Source organism: Malaclemys terrapin, chromosome 24 (genome assembly GCF_027887155.1).
Source record: "Malaclemys terrapin pileata isolate rMalTer1 chromosome 24, rMalTer1.hap1, whole genome shotgun sequence".
In the NCBI taxonomy this organism is placed as follows: Eukaryota; Metazoa; Chordata; order Testudines; family Emydidae; genus Malaclemys; species Malaclemys terrapin.
In genome coordinates, this window is record NC_071528.1 from 4,259,194 (window position 1) to 4,284,108 (window position 24,915).

Here is a 24,915-nt window from a genome sequence, read left to right on the forward strand (position 1 = left end):
TTCACAACATCCTCTGGCAAGGAGTTCCACAGGTTGACTGTGCGCTGTGTGAAGAAATACTTCCTTATATTTGTTTTAAACCTACTGCCTGTTAATTTCATTTGGTGACCCCTAGTTCTTGTGTTACGAGAAGTAGTAAACAACATGTCCTTATCTACTTTCTCTACACCAGTCATGATTTTATAGACCTCAATCATATCTCCCCTTAGCCATCTCTTTTCCAAGCTTTTCATTTTGTTGGGAAAATTCCACTTTCTCTTATTATTTTTTTTAATTCCCCCCCGCCCTTTTTTCCACTGGAAAAAGGTGGAAAGACAGTAAAAAAGTGAAAGTGGAGAAACCTTTTCCAATGGAAAAAAGGGCAGGTGAGTGGTAAGAGAATGTGAGAATTCCCCCTACCCCCACAATTTCAAAATGAGAATTTTTGAAAAATAAAAAAATATTTTTGACAAAATTTTTGTTTACAAATTTCTTTGAAAAATTAAAATTTTCCACCAGAAGAAATTTTTCCGTGAAAACAACTGTTCTCTTCACACACCCATTATTTGTTGAGAAAAAAAAAAAAAAAGAATGCAACCAGCTTTAGTATTTTGTGGGGGAATCTGTGTCTTCCCTCGCTGTGGGCAGGCCTGGGTGACTTGTACATGTGTGTTTACTGGAGCAGGGAAGTGGTTGTGGCTTCTAACTAATATTAGTACCTACCTAATCTGACAATATCTGAGCACCTCACAAGCCTTAATGTATTTATCCCCCCAACCCCCTGGGAGGTAGGGCAAGGCTGTTGTCCAGGGGGAACAGTGGCCCAGAGAAAGTACGGTTAAAATTTCAAAAGTTCCAGTGACTTCGAAGCCTAAATTCCACTTTCAGAAATGACTTAGGTGCTTAAATCCCATTGACTTTCAATGAGGTTTAGGCTCCTAAGGGCAGAGCACATTTTTTAAATTTTGGTTGAAATTTTTCTATTTTTGATGAATATTGTTGAAACTATTTAGGAAAAAAACAAAACCCCCAAAGCAGCAATGTTTTGTTCTGATGGGACACCCCTCCGCCCCCCCCCCCCCCCCCCCCCCCCCCCCCCCCCCCCCCCCCACACACACACTTTTTTCTCAGTGTTTTACTTTCTCCCTGTTGGGGAAAAAAATAACTAAACCATTTCATGGAAAATTTCGACCCTCTTCCCCCCCCGATGAAAAATATTTCTTTCTCCTCAATGTTTGGTGTAACATATTTCCGTGTTTCTGGCCATTAAACCCAACAGCGACTAGCCACAAGGTAGCGGGCAGGACAGGCCCCGCCCCAAGAACCAGGGCTTCTGCTTGGGCTGTGCAGGTCAGAACACTTTTGACAGTTCTGCATGCTCCCCTCTCCCCACCCATTCAGGACTCAAAGGGGCTGGGCTTGTGACACCCAAGGGAAAGGGGAAAGCGTTCAGCGATGAGCCCTTGACATGAAGTTACAGCTCTGCCAGTCCTGGCCTCTCTTTTGCTAGGGCCACAGCTCTGAATAGTGCCGGAGCACTGGCTGTGGGGGAGCTCCCAACTACTCCTGTCCCAGCAGGGGGTGCTGTGGGGTATGGAGCAGGAGCGCTGCCTGGGGGGAGCACCCAGCCTCTCTCAGCAAGGGATGCTGTGGAGAATGGAGCAGGCGCGCTGGTGACACAGTTCCCAGTTACTCTGGTCTGTGTGGAGCTGAGGGCTAAGCCAGCCCCTTAGCTGGAGGGCGAGAAGGCGCTGATGTAGCGGTGCTGGCTCCAGGAGAGCGTGTGGCTAGTGCTGCAGGAGAGCCAGGTGCAGGAAGCTCTGGCGTTCGCTCCAGGCTTTGAAAAGCAAACAGAAGCGACACCATCCAGCCCCAAGAGCAGCTTCGTGTCTTGCCCCTCCAATCCCTCTAATCCACTCCCCTTGGGCGCCCTGTAATCTGCTTATTTCTCTCTATTTCTCCTGCGCCTGAACTAACCCGATCGCAACAAATGCGGCACCTTGTGTGCAGCCTGATCTCTGGGACAGACAGACCTGCCGGGGGCCGGGGGCTGGTCACATGCCATAATCCACTGGCTGCTGGGACAAGGAGACCCTGCAGGGCCCTGTGGCCTCACAGGGATTTACAGGATGCCCTCGGCCCATTGTAATGGCTGGGCAAAAGGGCAGGGCCCCAGGGGCATCACTTACAGTCCTGCATTGTTGCATGGATGCCCTGGGGTGGAGGTTGCTTAGTACTATCTGGGCTGCAGACACTGGAGCTGGACAGTCTCTGTATGCTGCCTGGCTGGCAGTGGGCAGGGCTGGCAGTGAGCAGAGCTGGCAGGAGGGGAGACAGGCTGGACACAGCGGGCACTGCTGAGCGGAGGTGGGGCTGGCTGGCAGTGGGCAGAGCTGGCAGGAGGGGAGACAGGCTGGACACAGCGGGCAGTGCCGAGCGGAGGTGGGGCTGGCTGGCAGTGGGCAGAGCTGGCAGGAGGGGAGACAGGCTGGACACAGCGGGAAGTGCCGAGCGGAGGTGGGGCTGGCTGGCAGTGGGCAGGGCTGGCAGTGGGCAGAGCTGGCAGTGGGCAGACAGGCTGGACACAGCGGGCAGTGCCGAGCGGAGATGGGGCTGGCTGGCAGTGGGCAGAGCTGGCAGGAGGGGAGACAGGCTGGACACAGCGGGCACTGCTGAGCGGAGGTGGAGCTGGCTGGCAGTGGGCCGAGCTAGCAGGAGGGGAGACAGGCTGGACACAGCGGGCAGTGCTGAGCGGAGGTGGGGCTGGCTGGCAGTGGGCAAAGCTGGCAGGAGGGGAGACAGGCTGGACACAGCGGGCACTGCTGAGCGCAGGTGGGGCTGGCTGGCAGTGGGCAGAGCTGGCAGGAGGGGAGACAGGCTGGACACAGCGGGCAGTGCCGAGCGGAGATGGGGCTGGCTGGCAGTGGGCAGAGCTGGCAGGAGGGGAGACAGGCTGGACACAGCGGGCACTGCTGAGCGGAGGTGGAGCTGGCTGGCAGTGGGCCGAGCTAGCAGGAGGGGAGACAGGCTGGACACAGCGGGCACTGCTGAGCGCAGGTGGGGCTGGCTGGCAGTGGGCAGAGCTGGCAGGAGGGGAGACAGGCTGGACACAGCGGGCACTGCTGAGCGGAGGTGGGGCTGGCTGGCAGTGAGCAGAGCTGGCAGGAGGGGAGACAGGCTGGACACAGTGGGCAGTGCCGAGCGGAGGTGGGGCTGGCTGGCAGTGGGCAGAGCTGGCAGTGGGCAGAGCTGGCAGGAGGGGAGACAGGCTGGACACAGCGGGCAGTGCCGAGGGAGATGGGGCTGGCTGGCAGTGGGCAGGGCTGGCAGTGAGCAGAGCTGGCAGGAGGGGAGACAGGCTGGACACAGCGGGCAGTGCCGAGGGAGATGGGGCTGGCTGGCAGTGGGCAGGGCTGGCAGTGGGCAGAGCTGGCAGGAGGGGAGACAGGCTGGACACAGCGGGAAGTGCCGAGCGGAGGTGGGGCTGGCTGGCAGTGGGCAGAGCTGGCAGTGGGCAGACAGGCTGGACACTGCGGGCAGTGCCGAGCGGAGGTGGGTGCTGCTTTGTCCCTCGGTTCCCTCTGAGGATTTGGTGCAGGCCCTGATTTTTGTGACTGTAACTTACTCAGATTCTACCCAGCTCCCCCTGCCCTGCTGAGGACACTGCAACCTCCTTAATGCTCTTTCCTAAGTCCCTGTGTGTCTGGCAGTAGATTTACGGTCCTTAGCCGCAGTGACGGCTCTGACACCAGCCCCAGACTGTGGCTGTCAGGGCATCCCAGGATATGGCAGGCCCCAGGCCCCTATTAAACCAGTCACTCTGCATGGAGGTTCTCCCTCACGCCGGTTCCAGCAGGCCGGGTTGTGTGGGGAAAGCAGGGCCCTGGCCCAGTACGGCCATGACGGTAGGGTTACCATACGTCCGGTTTTTCCCAGACATGTCCGGCTTTTCGGCACTCAAACCCCCGTCCGGGGGAATTGCCAAAAAGCCGAACATGTCCGGGAAAATGGCGGTTCTGCTCCTCCCCTGACTCTGGCTCTGTTTAAGAGCCGAGCTGCCCGAGCGCTATGGGCTTCAGGCAGCCCCCTTGCCTCCGGACCCCAGCCGCCGCCCGGGCACTTCCCCTCCCGGGCTCCGGCGGCGCAGGGTCCGGAGGCATGGGGGCTGCCCGAAGCCGGTAGCGCTGGGGCAGCTCGGCTCTTAAACAGAGACGAAGAGTCAGGGGAGGAGCAGAGCCTCCAGCCGCGGCGGCTCTGCTCCTCCCCGACTCTTCGGCTCTGTTTAAGAGCCGAGCGCTACGGGCTTTGGGCAGCCCCCATGCCTCCGGACCCTGCGCCACCGGAGCCCGGGAGGTAGTCCCTGGCAGGGGGGATCTGAGCTGAAGCTTCAAGGGCAAGTGCTTCCTCTCCTACCCCCAACACCCCCCCCAGCCCCCATTGGTGCAGAAGGCCCGTCTCTTCTTTTATATTAAGGTCTACGTTTATTTTCTCAGTACAACTCCCCAGCAGCGCCCGGGTTTCCCTGCGATCCCATGCAGAGGGGCCAGCGTGGGCTGGCTGGGAGGACTACGGCTAAGTCCTGGGCCGGTGCAGCCCCTACTGGGTTGAGGTGTGCACTGCAGGAGACTGGACTAGGCGAGCCCAGTGGTCCCTTCTGCCTTGGGATCTGGGACTCTCGCGCCTGTCAATAGCCTGTGTTATTTGGTGCTCAGTGATCCATTTACAGACCGGTTCCCAGTCTCTGTTAACTGTGTGGGGTGGAGGCCAGGGCAGAATCTGACCCTAGCGGTTTCCTTCGGTCCACGCTGGGAAGAGAAGTGGATGGTGACGTTTATGCCAGACCCCAAGCACTACATGGAGCGAGAGCCTGGGAACTCAGGGCTCAGGTTCTCCTCGGGGGTGTTTGCCCACTGGCCATCTTCAGCACACCAGTTGCCAAGGTGCGAGTCACAAGGCAGACTCCGGTAGGTCTCTGAGGCAGCTGGTGACTCGGAGGTCTCCATGCTCCCGGTGCTTTGGAATGAGCCGGCCAAGGCGTCTGCACACAAGTCTGCATGAGCCAGTGGGGTGTTTGCCCCTGGCCCGTCACTGACACACAGGTTGAGCTTTGCAATCAGTGGTTTCCCGATATTTACTGACTGGCTCTCCTCAAGGAAGTCGTCGAGTCCTTGGTATTGGTACTGAAGGCAGATGGTGAAGGCCAGTTCTTTCTGCAACAACACCACGAGCCAGGGTTACCATAGGTGGGCATGTGACAGGACCATGTGACACTGTTATCGCCTTACGACATCTACATCACGCTCCTCACTGCCCTCTCCTTAACCACCAGCCACAAGGTCAATGCTGGTCCTTTGACTCCTGATGGTGCCAACTCCTCCCGGCTGGGACTCCGTTCCAGGGGCTCAGCACCATTCAGGATGGCCTTGTGGGGAAGGCACTGGCCTGGGACCCCAGAGACCTGGGTCAAATTAGCTCTGCCACAGACTCCGTGTGCAGCCCTTGGCAAATCACTTCACCTCTCTCCCCCTTGGTTCCCCAGCTGTACTGCCTTTGTCTGGCTCCTGTTAGCGTGTGTCTGTGAGCAGGGACTGTCCCTGCAGTGCCCAGGAAATGGGGCCCTGCTGTCAGCTGGCGACTCTAGGTGCCACTAGATAATAACTTGGACGTTACCCGAGGGATGCATTGGATCCATTCACTATAACATGCATAATAGCATGGGGAGCTCCTGCCCGCTGAGGCTGCTATTCATTATGTGCATTGCCAGGGCACCTAGGAGCCCCAGTCCCGGACCAGGACCGCGCTGCGCTAGGTGCTGTACAAACACAGAACAAACAGTCCCTGCCCCAAAGGTTACAGTCACTCACTCCAGCAAAGCCCAGCACTGGTGAGAAGGATCGAAATCCCGGTGTCAGGGCACGGGAGTCCCCTGAAGGCAGCGGAGTGAGCCAGCGCATGTACACTAGGGCTTCACTTGGCCTCCTTCTGCATGATCAGGGTCATTATTTTTTCCCTGCCTTTAGCCTCTCTTGGCCCTGCAGGAGCTGGAGTCCGTTCCACCTTGGATGTGGTTACACAACCAGCAGTCTCACCACGAACAGCACCGACGGGGCAGGGCAGCACTTACCCTCAGCTTCTGCAGGCCACAGAGGCGGCTGTAGAGGCAACACTCGGGGAAACTGAGGCTCCAGGCCAGGGAGAGGCTGCTCCCCATTTCCTCTGGGCTCTCCTTGTTGGTAAATTTCAAATCCACATCCAGCTCCTGCCAGAGACAACACTATCATCAAAGGCAGCCAAGGCATGAGAGGGCACCAGGCTGCAGTACCGCCCACCCAATGCGGTCCGAAATCATGACTCAGCATCCCCGAAATCACGAGATTGGATTGAAAATCATGAGATTTAAAAATAATAATGGTGGGGGTCTAGTTGTTCCCAGCGCTCAGCCCCCAACCCCGCGGTTATCCCGAGCCAGGGCTCTGAGCCAGGCAGGCTCTGGCACTGGGCGTCTCACCTCCGGGACATCTGTGAGTTTTGCTTCACACCGTGTGATCTCCTGCGGCATCTCGACGATGCGGGTGTAGATGATCAAGATGTTGGAGAACTCAGCAGCGAAGCCCAGCTGTACCCGAGCCCCGCAGTTGAACTGGAGGTATCGGCTTTCGGGAAGCACTGCAAACAAAGAAATGGGCCCATGATACGCGTGTGTGTCTCACTGCCACCTACTGGTCAGAATGAGAACTGCTCAGCCATGTGTCCTAGGCCCTCTCCTACCAACACTATTAATGGAGATTCTCCTTCAGCTCACATGGCAGGGGCCTGCGCTTTGGGAGTGGAGGAGGCTCTGGGTCTTGTCCCCAGGGTCAGTGTGGAGCTCCCCGATGGCAGCTGCTTTGTGACACTAACTCAGCATCCCAGCAGTGCTTGTCCTGATCAGAGCTGGGACAATAGCAACAAAGCCATTTGCAGAAGTTTGACGAGATCTAGGCTTCCTGCTGGGCCCAGCTGTGTGCCCCTCACGCTCTGGCTCTCCATGGCTGGCGGCACTGAGGGCTCTCTGCTCTGTCCCGTGCTTTCTGGGTAACTGTACTGCAATGCCTGCTCCATGGGCTGAGACCTCCCCGAGTCACTGCAATCCCTGGGGGCTCCCTGAGTAACGCCCTCCCCCCCGCCTCCAGGACAGGCCTCTCTCACTGTCTGCCTCCCTCAGCAGGGATAACGGGGCCCCGATTCTCACCATGGGCCTTGGCCCATTGCAGGTTCCTGACAGAGAACTCCTCTGGGCCCTCGGACGGTTTAATTGGATCAGTGAGGGCTCGTCGCTCGGACAGGTTACTCCGCAGCTCCAGCGCCTGCCTGCCCTTGGTGATCTCCAGGGTTCCCATGTCTGGAAGACACAACCAGGGCTGGGCACATGACTTCAGCACAGCCGTGAGTCAACGGCTCGCCGACAGTCCTGAGCTGTAACGGGCTGGCCTGGAAGAGTCATTCTACCCCCAGCCCAGGATAACCCACCTTCCGCCACCTTGTCCAGCAGCACCGTGATCTTCTCCTCCTCCAGCAGCCATCGCTTCAGGAAGCTCACGAAGATGCCGTTGAACAGTTCCCCTTGGCTCAGCTCGTAGGCCTCTGCGTCCGCACACCTGAGAGGGGCACGGGAGAGAGCTAAGGCCTGGAGCGCCTTCATAGCAGGGGTGAAGCCTCTTCTATGCCCAGCTGCTCCCTTTCTCCCGCTCAGCACGGAATGGCCTGGGAACCTGGCCTCAACAGCAGCTGGCTTGATTCGGACTCCTGAGGAAGCTTCGGGTTCAGGCAGAACGGCTCACCAGAGATGGGCCGGAACCAAAACCCTGGCTCCAGACACCCTTACAACCTGGGGAAGTTCAGGTTTGGGTCTGGGCCTAGGGCAGGGGCGGGCAAACTCCGCAGGATCATCCTGCCCCGCCCTTGAACTCCCGGCTGGGGAGGCTCGCCCCGGCCCCTCCCCTGCTGTCCCCCCTCCCCCGCAGCCTCAGCTCGCCGTGCCGCCAGCGTGGGAGGGGGCTGCACTGCAGGGACAGGGGAGAGCAGGGAGGGAAGCTCAGGGGAGCAGGCGGGCGGTGCGGGTGGCGGGAGCGTAGCAAACGACTCAGGAGGAGCACAGGGCGGCCGCGCAGACGGCCGGAGAGAAGCGGCGCTTTGAAGGGGAAACTGCAGCTTCTCTCCGGCTGCGCGGCTGCCCCTGCTCCTCGTGAGCCCTCCGCCCATGTTCGCAGGGCCGCATCCTGAAAGGGGCTTTGGGGGGGGTTGGGTAGGGAGTGGGGTTCTGGGGGGGCCTGTCAGGGGGCAGGGGTGTGGATAGGGGTTGGGGCAGTCAGGGAGCGGGGGAGCTGGATGGGGGTCGTCAGAGGACAAGGAGTAGGGGGGTTGGATGGGTTGGGTGTTCTGAGGGGGGGCCGGTCAGGGGGCGGAAAGTGGGAGGGGGCAGTTAGGGTTTGGGGAGGCACAGCCTTCCCTACCCGGCCCTCCATACACTTTCAGAACCCCGATGTGGCCCTCAGGCCAAAAAGTTTGCCCACCCCTGGCCTAGGGCCTATCAAGGCAGCCCAATAGCCAAGATAAGGGGGGAAGAGAGGTTGGATCCCCTTGTGTTCTAAGGCTGGTTTTTTCACAGGGCCGCAGGGACTTTGCTGCCCTTGTGTTTCAATGGGAACCGGAGCCTCACTTCTCCTGGAGCTTCCGGCCCCGGAGCTGTGCCCCTTGCTTCGCTCTCCAAGGCCAGTCTGAGGGGGGAATCCCCCTGCTCTCCACTCCTGCAGAGCCTGCTCATGACGCAGCTCCCCACCACGAGAGCTCAGCAGGCCTGAGAGGCAGACGTACCTACCCCACCAAAGCACCGGGGTCTCAGAAGCACCACTGCCTGGGAGAGACGCAGGCAGCAGCCCCAGAAAGTCACTCCCTCCCCTCAGGTTACAGAGGGGAGAAGTTCTGGCTTGGGACAGAGACATGGAACTGAACAAAATACACAGCACATGCAGTGGGGAGGAGTGCTGTCTGGAGAACAAAGTCCAGGACTGGGAGGTAGGACACTTGGGTTCTCTGTCCAGCTCGGCACGGATCAGCCATGTGGGCAGTGGAATGCCAGCTTGGCTTGATGTGCCTTGGTTTCCCCACCTCTAAATGGGGGCTAATAACTCTACCTTCTTCCAAGAGGACTGTGATGCATAATGAATTAAAAGTGCTCTGCCCCAGTCCCTTGCAGTTACACAGCACCTTCCAGCCACGGAGTTCAAAGCAGGTGGCCAAGAATTGTTACGGCCACGTTATGGACAGGGGAAGGAGCCCGAGGCACAGAGCAGGGACCTGACATGCCCCAGGTACCGCAGAATGGGGTACCGAACCCAGCTCTTTTGACGCTGACTCCCTGTGCACTAACCTCTAGACCAGACTGCCTCTCGGAGAGCTTGGGGTGAGAGGCAATATGGAGCTGTGCTGCATTATTGCCCTTTCTCCTAAGGATTGTCACCCCAGGAGGCCCAGGCAGAACACACCCCTGCTAGCAGCTCTCCAAATACAGAGTGACTGGTGGGTTCAGTCCCCTGTAATGGACCCTGCGCCCGTCCCCCAACTCAAGCCCCAGGAGGACACAGGTGAGGAGTGACTGTGGCCAGCGGGAGGCGACAGGGAGCACCTACGTGGCGTAGCCGAAGACGATGTTGGCTGTGACCTGCAGCGCCCCCACCTGCGGGATGATGTCGTCGTTCAGGTTCCTGAAAAGAAATGGAAGCACCTCATGAGGGGCATGAAACCGACACAGTCCATGGTCGCTCTGGGACCTCCGGGCTGGGGCCAGGCCAATGGGCTCTGATCAGAGGAGCGGAGGAAAGGTTTCATGCTATTCACTTGCCTATCGGTGAGCTCTGGGAGGTAGTGGCCTAGTCCCTCGGGTGGGAGCCCTGTTGCTTGGGCCCCCAGGCCCAGACAGGACAAAGCCCTGCAGAACATGCTGTAAGGAACAGCCCTGAACCGGGCTGGAAACAGTGCAAGCCCGATGAATTGTTTAGCATGAGGCCAGTGCGCCAACACAACGAGACACCAACTGGCAGCCCAGCGTCGTCGCACTGCAGTACTAGCTTGGGAAGACCTGTTAGATCGGCCAACGAGCCGGATACGAGCCGCGGGCGCCGAGATCTCAATCTGTCTGCGCCCGGAGGCTACAGTATCTTTACCTGGTGGAATGGCGTCATTTGCCAGCGACGGCACAACATGGCACTTGCCAGCTTAGCAGCAGTCAGGCTGCGCTGCTGGTTCAATGGCCAAGAGTATTTAGCTGCTCGATGCCCTACAGCAGGTGCCCGGCATGCCCTCGCAGAACGTGTGTGTGGGCTGGGAACCAGGCAACCGCCAGTGCAACAGTGGGCTAGAGGAGAGAGCATCTGGAGAAGAGCTCCGGCCCCCTGGCTGTGGATTTATTGCTGTTCTCCATTCCACACGGGTTACCCCGGGGATGGCTGCTCTCCAGGGAAGCATTGGAGTTAATTCTGACAAGGGACCTCTCTCTCTCTGTCAGGTGTCCCCTTTCATGAGTAATCACGGCTGGTTTTACTGGGCAGTGGGGCGATGCGCCTGTGGGTGGGACTGCATGGTGGCTGCCTCTGCGTGCATGTTCTTGTGTGCGTCTGGGTAGGAATCCCTGGGTATATGCATGCCCACAGGCAGCTATATGTGCACATGGACACACATGGTGTGCATGACCTCAGTGTGGGTGGCTATAATATTTCACACCTGATAGCACGGTCACACGTGTGCTTGCACCAGTGTCTGTATATGTGTTCTGGAAAGCAAAAGGACTGCTTTCGCACGCCCTTGCTGTGTACCTCCCTTGCACTTACATAGCACCTTCCAGCCAAGGCCCTCAAAGCAGGCAGCCAAGAACTGTGCCCCCATCTACGTCCGCGGTACAGGAGTGCGTATTCAGCCGCTCAGCTGTGCCGAGCGACGCTTCCTGGCCCTGCCGCTCCCGGGCAGCTGGCTCTGGGGTGCTCACCTCTTGCGGCACATGTCCAGCAGGAAGATGTTGAGGCCGGTTTGCCGCTGCTGCATGCTCTTCAGCACACTCTGCACGCACAGGCAGTGCTCCGAGGTGTAGGATCTCGGCGCGTCAATCGGAACCATAAAGCTGTTTCCAAAGTTCTCGTAGCCGTGGCCAGCGTAGTAGAGCAAACCTGGCGGAGGGAGAGCAGGAGCAGAGTGCATCAACCTGCACCGTTCTGTGCTGCTCTCACACCGTCTCCATCTCTGCCTCCCTCCTAATTCTGGCCTTGCAGCCCACTGCATCCGGGGCTGCAAAGTCCATTCCAGGGGGGCTCAGAAATCCAGTTCAGGTTCTCCTCCTCCTTCCCACTCATTTCTCTGTCTGACCTATACACAACCCTCCTCTGCTCGCCCAGTTCCCCCCTCCCATCCCTGGGGTCATACTGCCTGGAGTGCCCTTTCCTGCTGGCTGCAATGGATTGGCCAGGCTGTCGGCGGGGTCCTGCGTTAGGCCTTCAGCAGGATCGTCGGCCTGGCTTCAGGCTCTGGCTATGCCACCCGCTGACACCTGCTAAGCCAAACCCTGTCCTTAATGCCAGAGCCTTCCACAGCTCGGCCTCACCCAGCGCGCTCCCACTGAGCTGCTAACAATCCAGCCTCCAGGGCCCCTTGGCTTCTCCCACAAGCATCTGTGCGCTCTCTCCTGTCCCGAGTGGGAGGCACCCAGACAGACTCCTCCAGCCATCCCCTGGTCCCTGCAAGTCCCTCCTCGCCCCCGTGTCTGCGGCCTGCGGGCATCTCCTAGGTGGCTGCTAGCCGACCTGTGGCCACTGTACCTGCCGAGCTAGGAGATACACAGCTCCTGTTGTGTTTGTCTGCCTGTCGCCCCATCCCTCCCTCCCACTCCCTCATTTCTCCTTATGGCCCCATTACCTTCCTGTCATTCGCCCCCTGTACCTCTGTCCAGCACCCAGCACAACAGGGCCCGACCTGGCTGACACGGAGTTATCGTGACTCCGGTCCCCGGGCTGTGTGGCGCAGTGTGCCAGGCTAGAGCTGAGCAGTAGTGAGAGCAAGGAAGGGCCCTTGCCACCCCACGGTGCGTCTGTGACCCCCACCGGGCTGCTACCGATCCCACGCCTCCCAGACAGTCTACAGTTGGTGACAATCACTCAGTGCCAACTCCCGTCTGGCACTTGGGCAAGTGAATGAGGGCGATTACGAGAAATGATAGAGCCGTCTAAAATACACACGCTCCACCCTCGGCTTTTACTGCCTGAGCCCCAGAGATGCTGCCCGACCTCCCAGCCACAAGAGGGGCAGGAAACGGGCGCCTCCACCGAGGGGGCAACATTTTTTAAGTTTAAAATTTGACTCCATTTAAAACTTGGCACTTTAAGGAAAAAAACTGGGGAAAAACTTGGAAATGTTCATGAAAATCTTCCTGTGTATTTACTGGTGAAGAAGTCCCACCCCTCCCAGCCTGCACTAGTCTGCCCAGACGGGCCGGGGCCCCAGCAGGAAATGGCCTATTCCAGCGTAGACCAACGTACACCATGTCGACATCCCCTCCTCCAGTAAAGAAGGGCTCTCCCACCGCTACCCAGCGACATAGCGCACTCCCTCTGTACCGTACACTCCTTTGTCCAAGAGGAGAAGGAACTCGTTGACGGCCATCTGCATCTCGTCCTTGCTCAGGTCCAGCAGGGAGACCACCTTGAAATCCAGCTGGCGCAGCAGGTTGGTCAGTTCGTGTACGTCCACCATGGGTGCTTTCAGGTGCTTGTGGTGCAGGTAGTTCATGTTGCCCATCAGCAGAGCCACTTTGTCTGTGGCTGCCCCAGGAGAGGGACAAGAGGAACAGGTCAGGAGGATGGGGAGGGAGCGAGGGGAACCCTCCTGGGCCCTTTGGGATGAACGTTCATCCTCTCCCTGCTTCTATCTCCCCTTCACGCTCAGCACCACCCCAGACAGCCTCTTGCCCCACCTGCTGTAGATGGGCTCTCTAGAGTTGGGATGTAACTAGTCGGCCCCAAGTTTTAGCCCTGGGCCTAGACCTCTATTCCAAAGCAAGGCAGAGTCCTCCCTCCAGCTGGCTCATCCCTCCAGACAAGACTTTGGCTCTTCCTTGAAGGCCACACTTTGCCTAAAATAGCCAGCACGCTGTGCTCGCTGCCTGCCAGTGGGTGCCAGGGCTGTGGCAGGGGTAGGAGGGCATGCTGCAAAGCCATGGAGGAGATGGGCGATGGACAGAGCCCTGGAGATTGCATTGCCAGGCCAATCCTAGGGCTGGGCTAGGTGGTCTGATGGCTCTTCTCCATCTCTCACATCCACAGGCAGGGCTGGATCCGCGTTGGTTCTCTGCCCAATCCACAGGGAGGAGCCCACGTGAGGATGGATCAGCGAGACATGTTTCTCCACGGGTCAGCTGAGACGGGGCTGGCTGGGAGAACAGTCTGGAATGGGTCCCTGCCTTGGCACCAGGGAGGAAGGAAGATGCATGTATCGAGGGGGGAAGGCCCAGAGCCGTATCTCTCAAGCCATTTCTAGGTGGAGGCCTGGCCTGGGGATTTGGATGCAGCCTCTTACCGTACAACTGGCTGGGGCCGTTGTGCTCTGGGGCACTCCCTGGAAAGAAAGAGACACACGATCATCTCTCTGAGCACCACACGGGCACCATGGCTGGTAGACCCTGCCCCCCCGGCGGGGAGGGAACCTCAGCAACCCAACACAAGTCCCAGGAGCTCCCTTGCCCAGAGCAGCACCCCCTGGGCCGCAGGGCGGGCACTCAGCCCCCAGCAGCCAGCTAAGCTGGGCGAGGACAAAGAAGAAGTCCAGTCCACTAACTAGCACGTGTAAAGGCCACGGCTGCCGTGACAACGCCTGACCTGCCCCATGGCGGGCACAGCCAGAGCCTCCAGCCCAGGGGAGTTGGGTTCAGAGAGGAGCTCCTAGGTCCGGGTGGGACCCACCTGGGCCTCACCTACCTGCGTCCTCCTCCCGCCAGGAGCCTCCAGAGGCAAACAGCTGTGGGCCTGGAACAAAACAAAGGGTGAAGTTGTGAGGCTGGCAAGATGAGCAGGGCTGCCTGGGAGTGCCGGCTCCTCTGAAGCCGGCTCCGGCTGGTGACTGGGGCCGCAGATCATTCGTGCCACAGTCCTTGCCCCAAACCCCGTCCTCCCTGCAGGGCTTGCAGATAGGCACAGGAGGCACCGTAGGAGGCGCTGCTGTCTCTTCTCCCACCCCCAGGCCTCGGCGAGGCTGGGTGGGACCGGCCACTCCCCGCACAACGCCTCTGGGAAGGTATTACAGAAACAGGAATGCCCAGGGTAGGCAGGGGGTATGTACCCTCTGTCCCTGGCCATGCCCGGGTGGGAACTCCAGGCCAACATGGGAGAAGATTATTTTAATAAGGGCCCTCAACTCCTCCCCACACCTTGCAGTCTAGCCAGGACGCAGCTGGGGCCCCGTCCATTTAACATTATGAGCAAGCTAGGGTGGCCGTGACCCCCAATACCTGTTCATGAGACCCCTGCTGAGATCCCTGGGTTTAACAGGCAGCCCTAGGCCCATCACCAGGATATCAAGCACCTTCCCCCACTGCACCAAGCCATGTGACTAGCATGTGTCCCACATGATTATCCGGTTTTCACATAGGACTGACCACATCACTTCACAGCCTGCCCAGCAGCCTCAGAGCTCTCCCGCAGGGCAGGGCTGGTGGGGTGGGGACTGCCTGCGGGCTCGGTGCACCCAGGTCCAACACGCGAGCAAAATGTGGCTTCTGTTCTCTAGTGGCTGGTCAACAGAGGGTAACAGCCTACTACTGCTACCCGTGCACAGAGCTGCTCCTTTAGCTCGAGTGATGGAGGACGGAGCTTTGGTTCTGAAAGCCCCCGTTCCAAGCCTGCCAATGGCCTGCAATGGGGGTGACTACAGATCCCGAGTCCCGACACCAGATCCCGAGTCCTCACCAATCTCCACCACCGTGTCCTGGCTCCACAGCTCCTGGAAGAGGTTAAACACCTTGCAGGCATAGCGGCCTCTCTCCGCGGTTGTCACCAGCTTCACCTGCAGCGAGGGGAAAGGAAGAGGCGTGCTCCAGCGGGCAGACCCTGCACTCTGGGCACCACACACTGTGACTAGAGCCCCCAGGAATCTGCCTTTGGTGAGCTATGGGCTGCAGGCACTGAATGCAGCAGAACGTGCCTCAGCGGGCTAGGCTGGGAGCCCTGAACCCGGGATTCCCCCTCGCTCGCTCCCCCCCACCTTGGGCTGCTGAGCCCACAGCGCCTTACCGAGAGTCTGCAGCCCATTACGGGCCCCCTGCCCAGCCAGCAGCCCTTGCCCAGACCCCAAGAGAGGGTACCTGGAGGTGGGAGTTCCGCGCCCCCTCAATCGGACTCCCGTTTCGGAACCACTGGTACTGGGGCGGTGGGTTCCCGATGGCCACGCACCGCAGCTGGAGGGAATCCCCTTCGTCCAAGTTGCAGGGCTGGGGCTGACAGAGGATCTGCAGTCCCACCATTGTTGGGCAATAGCCGCTCGCTGGAGGGGGGTGGAGAACAGAGTGCTAGCCTGGGGCAGGACAATGCAGGCACAGGAGTCCTCATGTGGGACCAGGCCCCAGGGCAGGCTCATGCAAGGGCAGCCAAGGGTGCAGTCCTGCAGCAGGTGGGCAATACGGAGGCCCAGCCAGTGGAGACTACATATCCCAGCAGGCACTGCTCCATCTCAGTCTGAGCAGCAGGGCACTGTGTCACTCCAGAGCCCAGATCGCCCTCTGCTCATAGCCGGGCTGCTTCAGTTAATCATCGTAACAGCAATCCTGAGCCCTTATCTAGCACTTTATATCCACAGAGCTCACGGAGCTTTACGAAGGAGGGCAGGAGCCTTGTCCCCATTTTACAGATGGGGACACTGAGGCACAGAGGCAAAGTCACCCAGCAGGCCACTGGTAGAGCCAGGAATAGCATCCAGGACTCCTAAGTCCCAGTCCAGTGCACTACCCACTAGAGCACACTGCCTTCCCCAGCTGTAATGCACTCGCAGGAAGGCCCTGGTGACCCCAGCCTGATAGACAGGCTGTTTAAGGGCTGGGATCAATGGGAGGACGGCATGCGAAAGGACTGCAGGCCAGGACACAGCTGGCACCACAGGGCAGCAGGCCCATCCCAGGCACAAGCATGAAGCCCACATTGACGGTACACGGCCCTCCCGCCTCGGCCAGGCCCAAAGGGCAGAATCTGCAAGTCAACACGGTGCCAAGACTGGAGCTGCCCCCAGACAACTCAACTGCCGGCTGCTTTCCCTGCCGCTGCTGCAAACAGCCCTGTGACTTGCCCTCCTACCTGAGGCGGGGCTGCTGCTCCGCTTGACCTGGAGCCGGGCCCACCTGGAGAACGCGAAGCTGGCCCTGTGGTTAACGCGGCAGATGTACCAATCCGGAGTCTCTAGAGTGGCTGGGTCAATCACCAGCTCAGGGGAGGTGGCACCAGGCACCTAACAGGCACGAAATAAACCACGCCAGGTATAAGGGGGCAGGAACCATGCAGCCTCTTGGCCCTGCGCCCTCCATCCATCCCCAAGTGTTCCGCCCCCCACGGGGGCTGCGCCGGGAGGCTGCATGGTCTAATAATACCACCTAGCATTGACACAGAGCTCTGAGCACTGCCTGCGCCGGCCAGGCACGAATGAATCCATTGGCCTCAGCTGGAGCTGGGGGCGCTTCGCTCGGCCCTTCGTGTCTCAAGCTGCGTCCCCCAAATTTGACTCGCCCAAGGCCGCTCAGTGTGTCAGTGGCACGGCTGTTCTCCTCCCACTCAACCCTGCTGCTGCTGCGGATTTATTGACTGATTAATTTATTAAGCCTGGAGATTTTCCCTTTTCCCTCCTCCCTCCCCCAGCCTCACCTCCTGCTTCCCACAGAACCACTGGTAGCTGAGTCCCGGGGGCCCCGTCGCCCAGCAGCTGAAAGACGCTCGGGTCCCTTCTGTAACCACCTGAGATTCGGGCTGCACCACGATCCTGATGGACTCTTGGACTGCAAGAGAGGAAAGAACACCCCCCTGGCTCTCTAGGAAATCAGGCCCCTCCAGGAATATGTCACAGGCCCGGTCTACACTCAAACGTTAACCCAGCGACGTTGCTCAGGGATGTGAAAAATCCACACCCTGAGCAACGCAGTGAAGCCGACAAACACCCAGCACAGCCAGTGCTAAGCCGAGGGAAGAATTCTGCCAGCGACGCAGCCACCGCCTCTGGGGGAGGGGGATTAGCTACCCCATGGGAGAACCCCACCCGCTGCGGCCGAGGGTGGCTATGCTGAAGTGCTAGAGGGGCTCAGCTGCAGCGTTTCCAGTGTAGACGTAGCCTCGGGCAAGAATCCGGCTTGTGCGTAAGTTGCCGTAGTTTTAGATCGTTCCCATTACACTCCCCTCGCAGAATTTCCCTTCACCTGTAAATTCCTGGGGCCCCCACTCCAACCACCATCAGGAATCCTGGTTCCCAGCTCCAGCCATCAGCTCACACTCTCTGGAATCCCGACATTCTGCCTTGCTGCTCCCTGCTCCAAGAGAGTCCTCTCCCACCTTCCCACCGCGGGACTTAGAACCCAGGAGCCAGTGACCCCACTCCCACCCTAGAGTGGGGAGCAGAACCCCGGTGTCCTGACCCCCAGACCCAGCCACCAGGCCCCACTCCCACCCTAGAGCAGGGAGCAGAACCCCGGTGTCCTGACCCCCCAGACCCAGCCACCAGGCCCCACTCCCACCCTAGAGTGGGGAGCAGAACCTCGGCGTCCTGACCCCCAGACCCAGCCACCAGGCCCCACTCCCACCCTAGAGTGGGGAGCAGAACCCTGGTGTCCTGACCCCCAGACCCAGCCACCAGACCCCACTCCCACCCTAGAGCGGGGAGCAGAACCCCGGCGTCCTGACCCCCAGACCCAGCCACCAGACCCCACTCCCATCCTAGAGTAGGGAGTAGAACCCCGGCGTCCTGACCCCCAGTCCCAGCCACCAGGCCCCACTCCCACCCTAGAGTGGGGAGCAGAACCCCGGCGTCCTGACCCCCAGACTCAGCCACCAGGCCCCACTCCCACCCTAGAGTGGGGAGCAGAACCTTGGCGTCCTGACCCCCAGACCCAGCCACCAGACCCCACTCCCACCCTAGAGTGGGGAGCAGAACCCCGGTGTCCTGACCCCCAGACCCAGCCACCAGACCCCACTCCCACCCTAGAGTGGGGAGCAGAACCCTGGTGTCCTGACCCCCAGACCCAGCCATCAGGCCCCACTCCCACCCTAGAGTGGGGAGCAGAACCCTGGTGTCCTGACCCCCAGACCCAGCCACCAGACCCCACTCCCACCCTAGAGTAGGGAGCAGAACCCCGGCGTCCTGACCCCCAGACCCAGCCACCAGACCCCACTCCCACCCTAGAGTGGGGAGCAGAACCCTGGTGTCCTGACCCCCAGACCCAGCCACCAGGCCCCACTCCCACCCTAGAGCGGGGAGCAGAACCCTGGTGTCCTGACCCCCAGTCCCAACCACCAGGCCCACTCCCACCCTAGAGCGGGGAGCAGAACCCTGCCGTCCTGACCCCCAGTCCCTGCTCCAACCACCAGCCCATACCGACACTGGAGAGAAACTGGAAGGCCTCAGTGTGTCCCATCTTATCCAAGCAGCAGAGAAGGTACTTGAGGGTGCAGTCCCGCTCTGACAGCAGCTGCAGGAGGCACTGGCTGGGGCTCCCGCGGGGCTCCAGGACCTTCAGGGAACACATCTCCAGCTCCTCCTCACTGGGAATCCACAGCAAACACAGAACAACATTAACCCTTTCCATCCTGTGGCTGGGAAGACAGCCTGAGCTTCTGAGTGGGAGGCCGCGTGGTCTGGTGGAGAGGGCGGGAAACGGTGACACAGGAGACCCAGGTGCTCAGCTCAGCCCGGCTCTGCCCTGCGGGACAGCCTGTGTCTCAGGGATAACAATCCTAACCCGCCTTGAGATCTACGCAGGAGACGTGCTACAGCCGGGGTAACGTTCCCAGGTAGGGGATCCAGGCTGAGACACCCACCATCCTTAGAGCACCCCGGGGGCCCCACACTTACATTCACTGGCACAACCATCACCCATCAGATCCTGCACCTTCCCCCCCCTCCCCAGGCTGTTCTTCGCAGCCAGCACTTGGCGAGCCGCGTAGAGACGAGGCTTTTCATGGGTTAGGAGCAGAGACGGGACTGGAACGAAAACCCAGCATCTGAGCATCACTGGGCGTTGGGGACTTGGTGTGGGTTCTGGAGCACCTCAAGGGCTGAGCTTCCCGGGGAGAGCTGCTGGGCAGGATGCTGTGAACGCTTGTCACGGCCCCTCTGTCACTCAGCCAGAGCTGTGATCTCCTGGCCAGCCTGCTATTTAAGCCTAGATACAAAGAGAGGGGTTTGCTGGCCTGATCGTGCCTGGCACTTCTTTGGCAGGATCTCAGTGAATCCCGAGCCTTGCTGCTATCCGGTGAAACCTGCCTACGGGACAAAGAATGGCAATCGCAGGCAGAAAGGAGGGTTCACGCAGCGTTTCGAAGGGTCTGAGATGGGGCTGAGATCTGTCCTCCGAGAGCCTGCTAGCGCTGGGCACAGCAGCCCTGCCCGGGAGCAACACAATGACTTCGCCCAGTGTGTGCCCAAGGGAGCAGAGTGCAGCCAGCTTGATGCTGAATGGGGGAAGGCAGCTCTCAGAGACTACAGGTCCCATCATGCACTGCAGCACCAGGAGCCAGAGCATCCAGTGGGGTCTCAGAGACAGTGCCCCATAGCTCAGGGCAACGGAGCCAAGCACCACAGAGACCCTCACCTCAAAGGGCTCCCAGGAGCCCGGACCCAGCGCAGGTGAGTTGGTGCAGTCAACCCAGATACAGACACAGCCTGCACTGGGACAGCACACCACCTACAGCCTGCACTGGGACAGCAAACCCCCTACACCCGCTACAGCCTGCACTGGGACAGCACATCCCCTACAGCCTGCACTGGGACAGCACACCCCCTACACCCCTCACAGCCTGTGCTGGGTCAGCAAACCCCCTACAGCCTGCACTGGGACAGCAAACATCCTACACCCCCTACAGCCTGCACTGGGACACCACACCCGCTACACCCCTCACAGCCTGCTCTGGGTCAGCACACCCCCTACACCCCTCACAGCCTGCACTGGGACAGCAACCCCCTACACGACTCACAGCCTGCACTGGGTCAGCACACCCCCTACACCCCTCACAGGCTGCGCTGGGACACCACACCCCCTACACACACCCCACCACAGCCTGCACTGGGACGCCACACCCCCTACACCCCTCACAGCCTACACTGGGACACCACACCCCCTTCCCTCCGCCCCCCGCAGTCTGCACTGGAACGCCACACCCCCTACACCCCTCACAGCCTGTACTGGGATAGCAAACACCCTACACCCCCCACAGTCTGTTCTGTGACATCTACACTCATACAAACACACAGAGCCTACACTGGGACAGCTCTCTCTCTATCACACACACACACACCCCACAGCCTTCAATGGGACAGCACACACACACACACACACACACACACACACACTGAGGTAGGTAGGTACCAAAGGCCTACACTGCAATGACACCCCTACCCCCTGACATGCGCACACACACACAGAGCGTGACCACTCATACCCAGGAGCATCACCTACATCACCTCCCTGCGTGTGCACATACACACACACGCACACTGGGGCGGGCAGGCTGGCGAGGCCGCTGCACTGACGTGTTGCCCGTGCCCGTGGCCGCGCTGCCCATATCGGTGCCCGAAACCCGTTGTGCCCCCTCGCTCCCTCCACCTGCATTTGAAGCGTTTCTCGGCGCCGGCGATTTCAGCCAGTTTTCTCCAGCCCCGGCTGCAGTTGTCCAGGAGCTCGCAGAGCCTGGCCAAGGCAGCATCTCCCAGGGTGCTGATGGGCACACTCCCGTCAGCCATTGGCCCGCCTGGCCCCTTCCTTCCGCCTCAAGCCCTAGGAGGTGTCAGGTGATCCCGAACCAGCATTCACCTGGGCACAGAAAGCACAGCCAGCGTTGATGGAGCGTCATTTTGAGGAGGGCAACACAGTCAACAGCTCCTGAATAGCTCCTGTTTGAACTGAGAGCCGGGGGCAAAATAGCCAGGCATCCGCCATGGGCAGCCGCCCTCCCTGGCCCGACACCCACCCCAGCTCCCACCAATCGCCCGCTGGGAGTGCAGGCTGTTTGGAGCAGCAGCTCCCTACCCCATAGCCCGGGGGCCAGCAAGGGGGGAGAGTCAGGCAAGCCTGCGACCAGGGGAAGTGCCAGCAGGGTGGCAGCGTGGGTTAGGAGGCTGAACCCACAGCCCCTTCTGCTGGGGTACAAACCCCCACTCCTTTGTCCCCCACCCCCAAAGGAATGATCAAAAGGCAACACAATAAGCCGAAGCCCAAGGAGTTTCAAGCACTCTGATGGGGCCCTCAGGCACAGGCCAGCAGACAGAGTACGTCCACACGGCAACGAGCGCAGAGCCTGGGTCTGCAGGCTTGGGCACGTGGGGCTCACCCTATGGTGCTAGACAGAGACCACCCGTAGGGTTAGGGAGGCGTGTGACTGCCCCAAGTGTCGCATCTGGTCCCTTTCCCATTCCCCCTGTGCCCCCCAGACCCGTGGTTTGGAATAAGTAGAGGGCAGCGAGCTCTGGGTTCCCCACTTAGTGGCTTGGTTCTGTGTGGAGTGAATCTGTGGGGCTGGAGCAGTGGAGGAGGTAATCGTGCAGAGCTGGCGTGGTAGCCATTAGGAGCAGTGGAACGTGGCTGAGATCTCCGTCAGCCCATGGCACCCTGTTAGTCACGCCAGCCAGAGCTGACTTCCCAGCGTCCTGGGCCAGCAGGATTGGAGCTGATATTGCAGAGCTGGGCCAGGTAGATGCACGGTTCTCTTTGGGCAGGAGCAGACCGGCAGAGGAGACCCACAAGAGGGCTTTAGGGGGGTGGGGCTTGTGGACAGGCTGGGATCTGTCTTCATTGCACAGTTAACTCGAGTTATCTGCACTCAAGTTAACCTTGCTCGCGTGAGAGCCGCTACACTGTGGAATCCCACCTGCTGTGTCCACACTGGGCGTGGCCCTCCCTCGTGTGTGGCACAAGGTCGTGGCTCTGCAGTAAGTGGAAACTCGTTTGTCCTTTCTGGACATGGGGGGCGCGGGGGAGAATTGTAGAAAGGAGTTGGAGGATAAGCAGCAGTCCAGTGGCGCAAGCCTGCAACCACACTGCGCAACTCGTCAGCCTGTGCTCTGGAGGGGGAAGGGGGGAGCAGTCAGCTGGTGTAAAAAGCACCATCACAGGAGTGAAGGGTTTTGTGGGACTCCAGTGAGGGGTGACGCTGGAAGTGTAACTCGAGTTAACTCTGCCGGAAGACAAGCCTGTGGAGTCCTGGATCTCTGCTCAGGCAGCCTTCCCGTGAGGCCATCCAGACTCCTGACACACTGTTTTAGGTGGCTCAAGATCTTACAGGTAAATCTATACCTGGGCTGTCATGCTTCGTTTGACTGTTTTCCCCCAGATAAAAAGCTCTTCATGTTCCAAGGGTGCTGAGTGCTGGCGAGGGGGAAGAGCCCCCTGTAACGGGGACCCAGGAGCGGTTATTTTAATTTCCTAGAGCCAGAAGTAGGAGCCCAGACCTGGGCGAAGGCTTGAGCTAGAGTCTGATTTGTTTTAGGCAAGAGCCCTAGACAGAGTGATCCTGCCCCTGGGACCTGGTAGATGGGTTTCAGGGGGATTTAGGGCAGGGGGAATACAGTAATGTCCTAATAGCCTCTCAGGCCCTGGGTGGGAGAGCACCTGGGAAAGACACACCAGCACTGGCCTTAGTGTTGGCATCAGGATTAGAATTTGGCTCTGTGACAGAATGACATACCCCTGTACTCACACCTGACACACTATTGTAAAAAACTTTGTCCAAAGTACACCTTGTGAGATATCATTTCAAAACTCATAATTTGCTGATCAGTAACGTCCTGATAAAACCTGTGTGGTAACCTTGTATGTGAAGTTATAAGAGTCCACTGTGTGGCGTTATTAAAACATGTTCCAAACTGAGGGTGGCAAAGAGGCTTGTCCTAAACAAAGGAATGTGTCCTCTGCTTAATTTGCATTTAAGCAGTAAACAGAGTCATCGAGATGGAAGGGAAACAAAAGAAGCTTAAATAGATGAGGAAAAAGCAGCAGGGAACATCCTTCCACACAGACTCTTTGCCTTCTAGTGCCCACCTGGAAATATTTTTCAAGAGGAGGACTGAAACTATAAAAAGGAAGGACAAAAACCCTACAGGTCCCCTCTTTCTCTCTCCCTGCCCATCACATTCACTGCACCTGAAGCAACAAAAGAAGCCTTCACTGGATTCTGGGAGAAGGGTCCTAACCTCCAGGGTTTGGTCAGTAAGACTGCTGAAACTATATGGTAAGAAACTTTGCTTGAATCTGATAGTTTGTTAAGTTTGGCATTAGGAAATGTCTTAATTTTATTTTTCTTGTAACCATTTCTGATTTTTATGTCTCATTACTTGTACTCATTGTAATTAATAAACTTGTTTTACTCTTTTATCTAACCCACTGTGTTTAAATTAAAGTGGCTGACAAACTCCATTTGGGGTGGCAAGTTGTGTGCATATTATTTCTATTAAAGGAATAAACTTAATGTAGCTTGTATTGTCCAGGAGAGGACAGACATTACTGAGGGACCGTCTAAGCCTGGGGGTGTTTTGGTGTCACCCAGGCTGGTGAGAGCAGCGCGTGTAACCCCAGTGTGGCTGGCAGGCTGCAGTTACACACACACACGCAGGGTGTGGCGCATGCTGGAAGCTGTTTGTGAGCGGCCCAGGTGGAAGCCACTTCAGCAAGGCATCGTAAGGCACCCAAGGGTGCAGGGCCAGGCTGACTGAGCTGCTCATTAGTCTGGATTGTCCCCTGGTATGTCACAGGCTCCCTGCCCGTGCTCTGACCCCTAGGCTGCACTGCCTCAGCCTCTGAGTCTCTTGTTACGACTGAATACGTGGAGACTGAACAGGGAGGGGCTGGGATTTTTCAGGTGCCAGCTAGAGGTGTTGTATGCCTGGCTGACCCCTAAGGGCCGGGGAGTTATTGCCAGGAACCCTCACCCCCCTTCCAGTTTCCTCCAGCCCTGGAGCTCCTCTCTGTTATTTTCCTCCATTCCCATGTTATTGTAGCGACCCCAGGGGGGAGCTGCCCTGCCTTGATCCTGGCTGGGGGGAGCTGAGCAATCTCTTATTGGCTTCATCTCATGCCGCTCCAGCAGCAGCAGGACCCGCAGTGCCTGAGACCCTTGGCATCAAGAGCGTGGCAGACGGGAGCCACAATTCAGACACTTCCCCAGGGCTTAAGAGTGACTCACCCAAGGTCACACAGGAACTCTCTGGCAGGGCAGGGAATAGAACCCAGGAGTCCTGCCCTCCCCGTTGCCTTAACCACAAGCATGTCCTTTCTCTCCTGCAACCAGCCTGATAGCACTGCAAGGGAGGCTGCGCCCATCCCTGTCGGATTTACCAGCCTAGGGCCTGATCCTCAAAGAGGCTGATAGCAATAGAGCGGAGGGTGCTGGATGCTTGGCAGGGTGGAATTAAGGTTTTGCAGGCGTGGCCGGCTCTGGGTGGGCACAGGAGAGATCGCTGGGGCCGAGTGGTGAATGGGAAGAGGCATGCAGGGAGGGGAGCATGGGAGGAAGTGGAGGAGAAGGCAGAAGTCTGGGCAGCAGGGAATCAGCAACAGTGAACTCAGCCCCGGCCGAGCGGACTCACCTTTGGAGACAGCCTGGGTGCTGGGGAAGCCCACCTGCTCCTGCCAGCACTGTCCCGAGCCTGGGGACGGCAGCCCTCCACACGCCCGTCCAAGGAGCC

General features: G+C 58.9%; 1 protein-coding gene across 1 annotated transcript; it reads right to left on the bottom strand.

The window, feature by feature from the left end:
* Window positions 1-4,459: 4,459 nt before the first annotated feature.
* Window positions 4,460-24,915, bottom strand: LOC128828723 (mucosa-associated lymphoid tissue lymphoma translocation protein 1-like). The gene is made up of 17 exons (XM_054013631.1): window positions 24,817-24,915; window positions 20,843-21,049; window positions 18,616-18,782; window positions 16,899-17,029; window positions 16,338-16,488; window positions 15,356-15,534; window positions 14,961-15,057; window positions 13,974-14,021; window positions 13,576-13,614; window positions 12,618-12,821; window positions 11,000-11,177; window positions 9,648-9,722; window positions 7,489-7,616; window positions 7,211-7,360; window positions 6,488-6,645; window positions 6,104-6,238; window positions 4,460-5,189 (listed from the first exon to the last, which is right to left on the bottom strand). Exons 2-17 carry the CDS (start codon window positions 20,977-20,979, stop codon window positions 4,830-4,832), a joined length of 2,337 nt encoding a protein of 778 aa, XP_053869606.1. The 5' UTR covers window positions 20,980-21,049; window positions 24,817-24,915; the 3' UTR covers window positions 4,460-4,829.